Source organism: Erpetoichthys calabaricus, chromosome 2 (genome assembly GCF_900747795.2).
Source record: "Erpetoichthys calabaricus chromosome 2, fErpCal1.3, whole genome shotgun sequence".
In the NCBI taxonomy this organism is placed as follows: Eukaryota; Metazoa; Chordata; class Cladistia; order Polypteriformes; family Polypteridae; genus Erpetoichthys; species Erpetoichthys calabaricus.
The window spans coordinates 273,580,433-273,595,689 of NC_041395.2; the positions used below are offsets into that span (position 1 = coordinate 273,580,433).

The following is a 15,257-nucleotide window of genomic DNA, read 5'->3' on the forward strand; positions in this document are numbered from 1 at the left end:
GGCTAAGCACTCCTCCATTACAGCTCTAAGAAACTCTGTTTCAATTTGAACCTACTTACTGTCTGCATGGAATTCGCATGTTAATAATAATAATAATACATTTCATTTATATAGCACCTTTCCCATGCTTAAGGCGCTTCTCCTAGTATCTACATGGGTACTTGTTTTTTATGCAATTCCAAGGATATGTTTATTTTAGATTTAATGGAGTTGATTTGTGGGCGTATGAGTGTATCCTGAGATGGACTTGTGTCTGATGAAAAGTTGGTTCATTCTAAGTACTACCAGTTCGGTTGCCCATTAACACTTTATTAAACTAATCATGTCAGATACCAGCCTACTGTCATTAAACATAGAAACTCATTTTTAAATATATAATGTATTCATCATAGCCTTGGTAATAAGCTATATTCATTGTTAAAACTTACTTGTTGTTTTCTTATTGTGCCACAATAAGAACCTGTGCTTGTGGACTTTGCACATTCTCCCCTGTAAAATTCCATTTTCTCTCTCCCATCCCCCTAGATGTTCACATCAGATTTTTTTTTGGCTATTAGGAATTGTCCCCTGATTGGGTCTTTTGTTTAACTGGAATCCTTTCTGGGACTTTTCCTCCCTTGCACCCAGTACTACTGGCATAGGCTCTGATCCCTTGTGATACTGTTTTGGATGAAGTGATTTGAGAATGAGAAGCCCGAGGGCGTGTTTGGCTAGTAAGCTGCTTTTGTGGAATAAACACAGATGCCATGAAGTCCAGCCCTGGGAATGTGCTATTCCCTTAAGAGAGTAGATGGCATTGAGGCAGCTAGTGAGACCTAGCTCCTAAAAGGGCTGCGGTGAAGGCTCAGGGGTGCAGGGACAGAAGGCATGCTGCAGGAAATTTTTCATTTTTTGTGCTGTGGGTCTATATGTGTTTTTCCTCTTTGACTGGTGGACAGCCACTTCACTCTTTAATATAAGAAGTGGGTACAGTCAATAGAGGGGTGGAAAAAAATAGTTAAGTTTTTATTGTACTAAGCAAGTTTTATTTTGAATTATCCTAAATCCTTAAAGTGACATCTTGGTGAGAGTTGGTACATTTACTACATTTAGTAAATGAATGGAAATAACATAAGGTAACATTTTCAAATCTGAGGAATATAACCCAAGGTCACAAGGGCAGAATTTGGTCCAAGACAGGAAGCAAACCTGGCTGAAGCTCTAGTCCACCACAGGGCCCACTTAAAATCATATATTACCAGACTGGAATATATACTATATGTCAATTCCTAAATTGCTAGCAAAATATAAACATGTAAACACTGACTGCACTGTTTACTTTGAGTCAATTTTACTTATAGGGCACTTGGAATCCTTGTGTGAGACATGAGTATTTAAGAAAGCATGAACGTAAAAACCAACAAAGCAACTGCATACAGAGAGATCTTGGCAGTTTTAACAAATATTAAATCACTAATGAATAATACTGCATGTATTTTACATCTCTGGACAGGGTACAGATTTATCAAGTAACCCTGATATTCTGCTTACTTTGTTTGTATGAATTCAGAATGATCTGGAATAGGAAATTATTTTGCCTCTTGTCCTGATTGATAAAATCCAGTTATGAAAACAAATTTCTTAGTGCAATAGCTTTCTCTAGCACAGTGTTTTAAGCTGGATTTCTATTTTGGTTTTCTCAAAGGGGACCTTCTGAGAAAGCATAGACATGCCTTTCATATGCTTGTCATGAAATGTGCCTGCTGTGTTGGAAATTGCATTCCAGATGACTGCAGATCTGTTTAGGATGTGTAAAGTAATTTAGTATTCAGTAGTGGTTTCAGGGTAAAACTAGCATATTGCCAATAATAAATAATTCCTAAAGTAATTTAATAAAATGTTTTATTAAGAATTTTGTAGACCTAGTGGGTCTGTCTTTTTAAATTTAACATCTAGAATTTATCATTAACTACTCTGAGCAAAGGGTAAAAATCTAGGGAAAAAAACAGCCCTAAGACTTGAATATGCACTGATAATTTTGATATGTTCCCTATGACTCAATGCATGAATTTCTTGAAGAAATATGCAGGGTTCGTAAAACAGATCACCATTCGAGCTTGGATAGTTCCAAATAGCAGCTGAGATGGAAACTGCATTGCAAATTTATTTTAAATATTTCAGTAATTGGCTTTAGTACTTTGACTGGTTTATGACAGCATTGTAAGATCTGCAAAATGAAACTGTGTTTACAATGACTTCAATATTTTATACCCTAAGGTTTACTCAAATGTTTTAACGCAAGAATCCAACCAAGCCTGCATGAAACAAGCTAACCTTTAACAGGCTTAAAATAAATGTATCAACAAGTTACATGCATATTGATCAAAAGTGAATTTCAATTGTATTTGTTATATATATATATATATATATATATATATATATATATATCTATATAGGTCATTCAAGTTAGATGGTAGTATTGTCTAATGAGTTAAAGATGAAAGACCTTATATTGGAGATTATGAGTGCCAGAAGTGCACACCTTGTAAATATCACTCTGAGTGAGCATGGCATTGGCATTGGCTGAAGGTCGGGAGTCTGCTTGGAATGTGATTACTTGTCTAGTCTAATCCCTTCTAGGTAATGCTTTTAACCCAAACTCTTATTAAAGCAGACATATTAAAATACTTCTCTTGGTCTATCTTGATATAGAGTTATATAGGTCAATTTTTATTTAAAATGGTGTTTAAAGAATTCTGTCATACATTTAATTGGTGAGTGCTGGACCTCAATAATTACTGGTTGATTATGTTTTTGTAATTGAATTTAACTTGTTCTGAAAATAAATTGGGGTGTTTTACCATATTATAACAGTAAAGTGAGCTTTTATGTTATGGTTCATGCTATTAGAGTTGTGTTCAATAAGATATTTCTTGGAAATTGCATTATGCCTTGTGGTAAATATTGCATTGCCTTCCTTTACAATATTTTGTAAAAAGCTTTATCACTAATACAGTCTTAAATGTGAGGTTACAGGTTAAAAATTCACCTTAAGGAAATGTGAGTCTACATGTTAAGCACTACAGTACCCTCTAGTGGTAAATTTAATTTTAAAATTGCTTTCAGTTTTATTATACAGTAGGTCTTCTTTCAGTAATACCATGTGTTTGTGTTTTTGCAGAATATGACACAGCCGTGTCCAGCATGTTGCATGTTTGGCTAAAATAAATACAGCATAATTGTTCGTACAATTCTTATCGTCAAATACCATATGTTCAAATGTTTCCATGTTTCAGTTTTATTGCCAAAGCATATACAATATAAGTGAGGTCTATCAGTTTTCTTTCTCAAGGGCAACATGTTTAAACAATCACCATTGAATAAAAATACAAAGGCGAATGATTAAACTTTTATTAGCACAATTTCTAATTGCAATGTGAACAATACAGTAAAACAAACCACACTTGCATCATGGAAAAATAATCAGTCTTTGTCTCATCAATTATGCATATTATATATCTTGTTATATAACAGATATTGCCTAATGAATAAAGGGCAACAAAGCAATGGTGACTCACCCCATCTTATTTGACAGTTGTGAACGCCATCCATTTGTACTCACCGTGTTGGCAGGTTTTTATACTTTTTTAACTGTGATACTCGCTATATATCAGTTTTTGATGAATGGGTGTGACAATTATCAAATCAAACTTCAGTTCAGATTTTACATATTAATAGTTTGTATCTTTTTCTATTAATCTCTATAATAATGAAGTTACAATACAGAGCCTATTTGTATTGTCTCTAATTTGGCTTAGTATAAGTGTGTCTGGCAGCCCGTCCACTACTGGTTTACACTTTTCACCTCACATTTCTAGTATATACTCTGGCTCCCAGCAACCCTAGAGGAAATACATATTTGTGAAATTCTAATATAATGTTGTTTTGGAATCTGTTGTACAACTTAGGTTAACTTTTACCATAGTTTTATTTTTTCATAATTTTAAGATGAATTCATATATTTATTATATTCAACATTATCTCTGAGTGACTGAAATATCTTGGAAACTAATGTAATTAAAGTTGCATTTTGCATTTGAAAAGAAAGGCAGTACCTTAAGGTACAGCACTCCTGAAAAAAGTAGAACCAAAGATAGTTACTGAGGTTATGTTAAGCATAATCTTATATAACAAGAGGTCGATGTGACAACTCTTTACATCAGAAAAGTATTAGTGCACAAACATAAATACTAAAGGTAAGGCACTGACCCATTACAAATGCAAGCGAATTTAAGGAGAGTTGTAAGAAATAGAATATAAATAGCACAAATGAGAATAAATGGCACTGCAGGAGTAAGAGTAATATAGTGTGGAAGATCAGCCCGACTTCAGACAGACAGACACCAGCACACACAGAAGTCCAAACACACACTTTTATTTTGTTTCTTCACTACACAGTCCTTTGCACCTCACACACAGTGCACAACCCACCATCACTATTGCTCATAGTCTTTTCTTTCCTTCTTCTCTGTTGCCCTCATTCCTCCACTCACAAGCTGCGTCCTCTGCCTCCCGACTCTGGCTCCCTGAATGGAGTGAGGCGGCCCCTGTCATAATGCATCCAAATGTGCTCCAGGTGCTCCCTGATGTCCTTCCTGCAGCACTTCTTGGTGTGGCGGAAGTCCTGTAGTTCAGGGCTTAGTCAATGTCCCTGCCCTCCTGGCCCCCACAGGGTTGAGCTTCCAAGCTCTGTTCCCGTGGCCCCAACACCCACCAGGGTGGTTGCCTTCTCGTGTTCCAGGGGAGGTACTGCTCCTCTCCCAGTCCTTCTATCCTCCAGGCGTCCTGACTAGGCATGAGCCCCAGCAGTCTACCACAATAGCAATCACTAAATTCCAAGAATAACAAAAATGAGCCTGTTTTAATGCTGTAGAGCAAAGCTTAGGTTTGGAATTGCTGATAAACTCCTTGTACACACTGAAACACTTTCTATCTCTTTCTATCACCTGATTGAATATAATTAGTTTTATTGTTTTTGTGTAAACTTACATACTTACTTGTTTTTACTACTAACAATGGAAGTGGCAGGAAACATGTCAGAAAATATAACTTAAAAATTTAGATCTTTCCAGTGTCAACATTGGTTTTGTTGTGGTTCTCTGGTGTTCTCCAACAATCCAAAGATTGTTAGTTTAACTGGTGATCCTGAATTAGCCTGTGTAATAAAAAACAAGGGATATTTACAAAGAGTTGGGGTACCTCAAAGGCAAGCCCTGTATATTTGATGGCTAAATCAAGGAAAAAAGGCAAAAAGGGCCCTCAAGTTGTCTCCCAATCGCACATGTGTGACACTTGCTACTGCAATAGCCAATTGTGGATGTGTTTGTAGTAGGGCGCAGTACTGGATTAGGGTTGATTCCTGCCTTGCATTGATGCTTTTCTGATAGTGTCAGTCTTCATGTGATGTTGAATTAGACTAAAGAAGTTCTTAAACAATCAAATATTGTCCTAAGCTTAGAAGTATTTGAAATTACAAAATAACACAATTTTGGATTCTTCACAGGTAAGTTAAAAGCCATGCAGAAATCATGAAATTATATGCATTATATATATCTAGTGTATTTTAACTGATTAAAAATGATATAAGTAAATATCATGTAGATACAGTAGATTTAGAACGTATTCAAAATCCTTCACTTTTTTCACATTTTATTATGTTGCAGCCAAGTGCTAAAATCATACAAATACTTTTTCTCTCAAATTAGCCAACGCTCAATACCCCATATCACAAAGTGAAAACAGGCTTTTATATATTTTTATAAATTTATTAGAGCGCATCAAGCTTCTTACACCTGGATTTAGGAGTTGTGTGCCATTCTTCACTGCAGATCCTCTCAAGCTCTGTCCAGTTGGATGTAGGCCCTAGGTGGAATACTGTTTTCAGGTCTCTCCATAGATGTTCAGTTGGGTTCATGTCATGATTAGGTTTCACATGAATTCATATAGGTGGCACGGTGGTGCAGTGGGTAGCGCTGCTGCCTCGCAGTTGGGAGACCTAGGGACCCGGGTTCGCTTCCCAGGTCTTCCCTGCGTGGAGTTTGCATGTTTTCCCCGTGTCTGCGTGGGTTTCCTCCGGGTGCTCTGGTTTCCTCCCACAGTCCAAAGACATGCAGGTTAGGTGGATTGGTGATTCTAAATTGGCCCTAGTGTGTGCTTGGTGTGTTTGTGTGTGTCCTGCGGTGGTTTGGCACCCTGCCCAGGATTGGTGCCTGCCTTGTGCCCTGTGTTGGCTGGGATTGGCTCCAGCAGACCCCCCATGACCCTGTGTTCGGATTCAGCAGGTTGGAAAATGGATGGATGAATTCATATGTCATGAATGCTGATTTTAAGGTTGTCCTATTGCTGCTGTTTTAAAAGCCTGCTGCCCCTTCCGCATTGCTAGGGGTGTGGCTTCTAGTGTCGTGACCCGCAGGTAATTGGCACAACAGGATAAAAGGTTGGCTGAAGGTTCCTTTCGTTATCCAATCTGCAGATACAAACCTCCTAAATAAATTTAAAAAAATATACTCAAAAGAAACTTTTTCTTACTAAATTCTCATGAATTTAATTTGCCTGTTTTTTCGACTTCAGTTCTTGTTCTTGTATGTTTACTCCATACAAGGTGTAGAAGCATGTCAATGACGATCAATAGAACTCGATGCATTTGAGACACAGTAAAAGGTCTGAATACTTGAGCCAATGTCATATTTCAGTTTTTTATTTTTAATAAATTTGCAAAAACTTATTTTGTAATTTTGTAATTCTGGAGTATTGTGTTGCTTGATGTGAGAAAAAATTAATTTAAGTGATTTTAGCATAAGGCTGCAATGTAACAAAATGTGAAAAAAGAGAAGGAGTCTGAATACTTTCTGAATTAACTGTATATAAATTAAACCAATTTCCATAAATTAATATTGTAGGCATAGAAAGACACTATCATCATGCTCTTGCCATCTGATAGATATGAGTGAAATTTTTAAGATATGCTTTTGATCTAATTAAGAGAATATGGATCAAATGCTCTACTCCTTCTAATTTTCACTTGATACTTGGTTACGATTTCAGTGCTGTACTTCTAGGCTCTGAAGTGCAGGCACTTATTTTATATTTGATTGCTCAATGTATTTGATGAGCAAAACTCTGTAAGTTTTATTAGATACTATTCATCTTGCATTTATTCTCCCCTGTATACCCCTCAGGGATACTAATACTGTAGACAAGGCAATATAATAGAGTATAACTGCACTTTACTTTTATTTGACACATACCATCTTAAGTGCTATGCTAAAGGGCTTTACACTTACTGTTGTTTTCTTACACTGTGCCTTTTTCTTATACAGAGTGATTGGGAGTTGTAACTTATCTCATTATGGGTCAAGTTAGTCACTAATCAAGCTTTTGTACCTGGGAAAGAATCCAACATTGAAATGGGGAAAATTGAAAATCTGACCAGACATGAAATCATAAAGTAGTGTTTGAAGTTTTAAGGGACAGTCTTAACCAATCACAATTAATTGTGAATTTCCCCTTGGGATTAATAAAGTATCTATCTATCTGTCTATCTAACCATGACACCATGCTAGTGCTATCATGATAGTATTATATTGACTTGGAATTATTTTTAATTTAAATTATTATGATTTTCTGTTCAAGGTTTACCATTTGTAGGAACTCCTTGTGCCCCTTTTTGTTCAATTCAGATTTTCTTTGTATTTTCCTATTTTTGCTAAATAGATTCTTGATGTATAAAGATTCCTGTTTGCACTTTTGTTGCACAAACTGAGGGTTTACAATTATTCTCCTCTTAGTGGAGTTTCTGATACATTTTCTGCTATTTTGACATCTCCCTGTCAGGTCATAGCAGGGCAGGATAGTGAAGATCCTAGTCTGCTTAAGTAGCTTCTGTTAGAGTCCTCAAACTATTTTGTGGAAGACTCTATATCATAATGGTGACTTGTTCCACGATTTTCCAGTCACAAAAAAAATATGCTGTCTCTCTGCCTCCTCACACCAGTATAATAGTAACATTTAAAGAAAGTCACCCTTTCATTGTTTAAACTGTGCATTCCAGTAAGGAATCCAAACTTCTAAAACACAAAATACCACTCTTTTCTTTTTTCTTTTTCCATTGTTTTATGAAAAAATTTGAAGGAAGAAGCAGAAACAATTTCATAATCTACAGTGGGGAATCCACCAAATCCTTGTGGAATGCAGAAACTGGCCGAGAACATTTCCATGCAACATCGTCTCTGCAGAACTTTCATATTTCCAGGATTGCCCGCTTTCATTACTTAGACTACAGACCAGCTCGATGACAGAGACACAAGCTACCTGCAATCAGGTCCCCTGTGTTAAAACCCTGGGAATCACAAAGTGTTTCATTGATAAATGTTATCTAGCAGAGGTAAATAGCAAATATCAAACATATTTGCTGTCTGTATTGTTTGTAAGGCAGAGTCAACATCTGTTAAGTAGTTTAATATAAAATGTTATGATTTTATGGTTTTAAAAACCCAATAATGTTGCAGGTCTACCAGACCCACGAATATCAACTAAGTAACAAAAATGTGAACACCACACAAGGATTTTAAGTTGCCTTGTATAAAGGCATCAGCTAAATAAATAAATTAATGGTATAATGGTATAAGGTATACAGAAAAAACAAAAAGATTAAAAGGCTAACAAACATTTATTTTAAAATGGAATAAAGTCATATCAAGAAAAAATAGGCGTATAAAGAAAAAAAAAGCAAATATGTGAAGTGAAATACAATTACTGTACATAATTGAATTGAGACTGTGGGGTGTTTGCCACCATTAGGTGAACACCTCTTTTACTACAAGCAGTACTCACATGTCTGAATAGAGTTTTTGAATATTCATCATGCCAGTACATCGTGTTGTGTTATACTGACCTAATCTATTGCTTCAGTGCTAAAGGAACCTAATGATTGTTATTTTAATCCACCACCAGTATCATTCTGCCATCTTACAGACAGCAAGTATGCACCTTACAGTACATTTTACGTACATCTTCACCTCCAAAAATATCTATTTTTACTGACTCTAAGGTCTCTATTAACTTTTGTTCATTTTAATATACACTCTGATAAACCTTGATGATGAGTACATGTTTCTATTTTTATTTATTTATTCATTGTAGCTAGTGTCTTGAATGCACTGTACTTTTCTATTATTATAATTTTTGTTAAAAAAACATTTGGTGTATCTGGTCACCTTGGTGTTAGTTGTGTTCAGGGAAGGCTGATTAACCAAGTAAAATCCACATGACAAAGAAACTGACACTCCCACAGCTCTAAGGTCCGTCATGGAAGAAAGTCTAAAAAATGCAACACAAATTAATTTAAAATTCAAAATTAAATAAAAAAGCGTAAAATGGTGAAGTTTGACAGGAGTAGTACATATCCACAAATGATAAAGCAAGAAACAAAATGAAAAGCCAAAAAAAACCAGCGAAAATGAATGTTAAAAGGTGAAGTCTGATTTTTCAAAGTGTAAATAGAAGAGTTGATTTCATGTTATAGGGAAACTTGGCTAATGTGACAGCTCATATTTATAGACATCATCACATGGAATCTGTGAGTGGTGTCATGATGTAATGGCCATCTAGCATCTCAACTAACCAAATCAGCCAACAAGAAAAACAAGTTTATGAAGAACAGTACAAAGAAAACAGTGAGAAACCTGATTATCCAGCCCCAGAACATAATAGCCATTTCTTTTTATGACATCACATGAATGACACCTGAAAATGAATGGGTTGTGCCTAAAACAGCTGTTCTGCAGTAAACACTTCTGATAATTTCATCTATTGCTGTAATTCCAACTATGAACCCCATTTAAAAGGCTGATGTTGCTTTTTCTACACCAACCCAAGTAATACAGTTTATGTAATATTGCATCACCTATTCATCAATTAATTTCCTGAAATTACTTATAATCGTCTTATAGTTAAGGGAACAAGAATCTATCACAGTAGCATCTGGGGTAAGGGAGGAACCAACTCAGAACCTGGTCCAAGGCTATTGCAGGTCACATTCATACATGGACCCACACTCACTCATGATTATCAGTCATCTTTACTTGCATGGCTTTGGGATGTGGGAGAAAAATGGAATAGCCAGAAATAAATTACTTACACAAAACAGGGAAAACATGGATAGTTATACAGTCAGCGACTGGTCCAGGATTTGAATGCATGCTTTTGTTAGACAGCAGCTGTATAAACCTTTGTGCCACAATGGCAATGAGTATCGTATATTTATGTTTATTTTTACTCTGTTGTGCTCTTCTTTTCAGCATGTGGTATTAAAAATGCTACCCTGTTGTGCCACTAAACTGTAAATTTCTGTATTGATTGGATGCGTGGTGTGCCACTTGTGCACCAGCAGTGCTTAGAAATAGTTTTTCAGGTGAAGACTTGAACATGAATGTGTTGCTATGGAGAATCTGAATAAATAATAACACATTTTCAGATCAGTAAGCAAATGTATTTTCCCACATGAATTGTTGTCAGATCTGTATTATCATCTGAAAAATTCAGTTTATAACCTAGGATTCATTGGTTCACTATCCAGCATAAAGATACTTGATTTTGCTATTTTCTCTGCAACTAGAATTCTGGCAATATGTAAAAAATGCTTTTGTTACTAGTATGCAGAAGCAGAAAGAATATTTCAAATGACTTGAGTTTTAGATGCACATTATTTTATAAAAATTGTTTTACAATGATTATCTTTATAAAATGTTACCACCTGTGATGGGGGACTTTGTCCCCCGTGGCATTAAAGGCACAGAGGCAGATGGTGAGAAAAAAATTAGGCATATTTATTAAGGCAGTAGGCTTACAATATTAATAATAAAACAAACACCCAAGGCTAACTCCCTTTTGGAAAATCCTTTTTTGTTTTTTTTTTTTTTTTTTTAATTTGGAGCCATCCCATCTTTTTCCTGAATCTGCTATTTAAGGAGTTGGAGCCTGTCTTGGATATGCCATTATTAGACCTAAATGGAATGCTGGCCCTTTACAGGAAATATTCACGTAAACATCCACACTCATACTGGACCAGTTCACAGCTGCCAATTAACCTAAAATACTGAAATGGTAGTGTATACATAGAATGTCATGACCAGTAGTAATTCTCATGCATTACATTAAATAATACTCTTTATAACTGGCAATACTATACTGTTCATGAATGTTTTTATAGCAGGACTGTGACTGTGTGTTTGACTTTGTCTTTGACTTTCTCTCCAACAATTGAGTGCGGACCCAACGCCACCCCACCCCCTAAGGTTTATTATTTCCTGGGATGCTGCTCACTAGTTTTTGTTTTCCTCCACTCCATTGTCAACTGGCCATAGTTCAACAGTTAATTAATGGACAGATGTTGTTGGCTTCCATGTATGTTAATCAGTTTTTGCTTTGTTTTGTGCAAAGGTGAAATTGGGCAGTCTTGTTTACAGGCTATCTGAATAGGAAAAGAAGACATAGCCTCTGTATAGACTTTGCATAGTTTTCCCATGTTTACGCTATTTTTTCTTGGATCTCTGCTTTCAATTCACCGTCAAAATACAGTATATTGTTGTACTGACACGTAATAAGCACTAAGGTGGAAGAGTGTAGGCTGTTTTTGTTTATGTCGTATAGTGAGTTTCTACCTTGAGCAGTTTGTTTCTACAATACGCTGCAGTTTAGTAGCTTTCTGATCAAGATGAATGGATAATGATAGTAAATAGATGGATCAGTAAAATACCATACATTTATTTCTCACATTACAGTTTTATTTTGCAGGAACCATTGCATTTAAATTAATTGCAGGATGTGAACCATATAATTAATTTCTCATTATGTTTTATATTGTCTTTTCCAAAAATTCTTATCAGTTAATGTTGGGCATATACTTTTGGCATCAAGATGGATAATTACACTTCTCCATTGAAGATGCTAATTTAAAGAGCAATTTGAGCAATGGAAGTAATTTTTAGTAAGATGTGGATTACCTTGAATGGAGGATTTCCATATCAGAATATTTCTTTTAGTGCAGAATGAAAAAGAACAAGTTAAAGCAGCTGCTGCCATCTAAATGAGTCGGTGACCAGAAAGAAGAAGGTATTTTTGTGTATAAATGTTAAAATAACAAACTGTAGTTTGGGATGGTAATATATTTGACTGCAACAGACAATAATGGTGTCTTACTACAAATAAACTGTATATACTGTATTAACTCACAAAAACATATCTGGTGGTAATTTTTGCATGTAATGTTTTATCTCCTGCCATTTCCAACTGAAATGTACATAATGAATTGCATTTAAAAACTGCACCAACACCAATTGTAATATTAAAAATAGAAATGTGTGTTTCACTTGCTTTTTATCATTTATTCTAATATTTTAATATTTTGGTCATATACTACTATATATACACTAATAAAATGTATTGTAAAATATTGAGTCTTCCTTTTGTGTAGCATCAATGATAAGGCCTTGATACCTGCCTCTTCTATAGATGGGACACACCAATGATCGCATTGGCTGGAGAACAGAAGACTGAGACACTATCTAGGTTGAGCTGCTCATGTTATCGTGTTCACAGATATTCCAGTGTTGCTGTAGGCAAAGTGCGTGGTTCTTAGATTATAGAGTGAGCAAGAGTTGAGAAATCTCATTAACTAGGGGGCTCCGCCCCCTGCTTGCTTCGCTCGCCAACCCCTGGTGTTGGGTAACCCGAAATACATTGATGTATGTATGAGATATATTGGAGTGTAAAGGTGTAGATGACGAACAAAGGAAGTAAAGAACCCATAGCATGGTACATTAGAAAGATTTATTGGAATTTTTCTTTATACACAACATTTGTAGTAAAGATGGTGTGTTGTCCTTGAATGAGTTTTCCTTGGTATGGAGTATCTATAACTTTAACTTTAATGTCAGATGAACGCCGAACTCTAAGACTTCAGCGACGTTTGTCATTATCAGCTCTCTGCATTGCTTGTTTTCAGGAAGGTTCATTCGTTGATAGATTGCGTCATCTGGATCTAACACGTAGATCTGTGCATATTTGCGTTCGTGATTTGGCTCAGGGTGCACTGTTCCAATCCGATGTAATATTTGTCCACATACGCGAAAGCAGTATGGGCCATTGCCAGCTGGTGGCCTGATATTTACCCCGGTAGATGCAAAAGCAAATGAACTATTGTAGAATCTAATGCAGTCCATAAAGGTTTTACTTTCGGGTACATTGTTAGTTAGAAGCTTCCGTAGATATTCAGGATATTCATCTAAAGGAGGCAGTCCAACCTGATCCTTTTGACAACAACGTGTAAACTCATTAGTTGTATTGCCAATTGTTTCTTCAGGGAAGTTAAGTGAATGACAATGACAGCAAATGATAGTCATTAATCCTAATGAATGTTCATTAATAGTGGACTCATTACAGAATGCGTTGTCAGCTAATTGGCGGAATTGTTTAGCGGCTGTTTGTCGTTCCTTTCTTTGCCGTTTATCTATTGCCTCTGCTGTTTGAGAGGCGCGTTGTAGGCGCCTGCGTTCATTAATTGTATTCAGGCAGGCTCCTTTCTGTATGTCCGTTAGTTGAGATGTTTCGTTTTGGAGCCGTGACTCCTTTGGTTGCGTTGTTTGAGAAGCACGTTGTAGGCGCCTGCGTTCATTGTTTTTATCCAGGTGGGCTCGTTTTTGTAGCCCCGTCAGTCGAGCTCTTTCTTTTTGGAGCCGTGCCTGCTTTGCTTGCGGCATTTCAGACGCGCGTTGTAGGCGCCTGCGTTCATTGATTTTATCCAGGCGGGCTTGTTTTTGTATCTCTGTCAGTTGTGGTCTTTCGTTTTGAACCCGTGCCTGCTTTGCTTCCGCAGTTTCAGACGTGCGTTGTAGGTGCCTACGTTCATTATATTTGTCCATGCGGGCTCGTTTTTGTAGCTCCGTTAGTCGAGCTGTTTGGTTTTGGAGCCGAGACAGTTTTGCTTCCGCGGTTTCAGACGTGCGTTGTAGGCGCCTACGTTTATTTTTTTTATCCATGCGGGCTCGTTTTTGTAGCTCCATTAGTTGAGCTGGATCGTTTTGGAGCCGTGACCGTGACTCCATTAGTTATCCGTTGTCTACCGTTAGTAATATGGATAATTGCACTTACTGTTAATACGGAGCGTTTTCTGTGGTTGTACTGTTAATAATGCATCACTGTAATGTGATTCACATATGCTATATGGTTTGGACATGTGAGGATGCCGTACGTTTAATACGGAGAGTTCGTTTATTCTCATTACCCGGACCATGCTGTGTAGTGTGGACGTTTAGTTCAGAAGCGTGTTGTAGGCACCTGCGCCTTTCGTACTTTCTTGCGCCTTCCGTAATATCTTTGTGGACCTTTGCGGACTCCGTAGTGTCTTCCGTTTGACTCTGGGGTGCAGTGCAGAATCCTCTTTTCTGTGTGGCTGTGTCGTTAGTCGTTAGCTATGGGCGCGTTGTTGCTTCATGTCTTATTTACGTTAGTTGAGCTGTTTCGTTTTTTGAGCCGTGACTCCTTTGTTCGCGGTGGATCACACTTCGCTTGCGGTTTATGAGACACGCGCTGTAGGCACCTGCGCACTATGTCTCCTGGGTCCATCGCCGTGTACCTGCGTCCGTGCCTTCCAGTTTACCATTCTCGATTAGTAATATGGATTCCCTTTTCTACAGATGCTTTGTACTTGTTCCTCTACTACTCACAGACAAACAAAAGCTACGAAATTTTACATGCTGTGTATATGCCATTTTACACACCATTTACAGCAATGTATACCTATTTATCAATAAAATGAGACACACTCTCCATATAATAAGTTTACTGTAGGATAGTAGCTGCTGCCTTATTTAAAATTTCATTAAATACTTTTTCTCTGTTAATAAACATACCAAAAAATAATGAGACTGTAAGTCCAGTACGCAATGTATTATGCAGTACATGCACCTTAGTCAAATATGAAGCAAACCTTTCTCTTTCTTTTTCCTGTTTATTATTTGGTCTCATGATTGTTAAAAAACTAATTAGAAAGAAAAACATGTATCAACTGCTTGACAGAAAATGCAATGCTTAATGCAAATGTAAAAATTTTATTTCTCTAATTTTGTCTTTTGTGTTTGCAGGTTGTCTTAGTGTTTGCTCTCAGCATTGGTGCACTTGTAATATACTTCATAGATTCTTCCGAGTAAGTATAAAGAATT

At 36.6% G+C, this 15,257-nt stretch overlaps 1 protein-coding gene across 15 annotated transcripts in view; it reads left to right on the forward strand.

Moving 5' to 3' along the window:
- The window catches only part of kcnma1a (potassium large conductance calcium-activated channel, subfamily M, alpha member 1a), a 733,327-nt gene that overhangs the window by 375,031 nt on the left and 343,039 nt on the right, over positions 1-15,257 (forward strand). For all 15 annotated transcript variants that reach the window (XM_051923733.1, XM_051923735.1, XM_051923728.1 and 12 more), the window contains exon 3: positions 15,180-15,241. In XM_051923733.1, the coding sequence (XP_051779693.1) occupies positions 15,180-15,241 (62 nt within the window). The remainder of the gene's footprint in view (positions 1-15,179; positions 15,242-15,257) is intronic.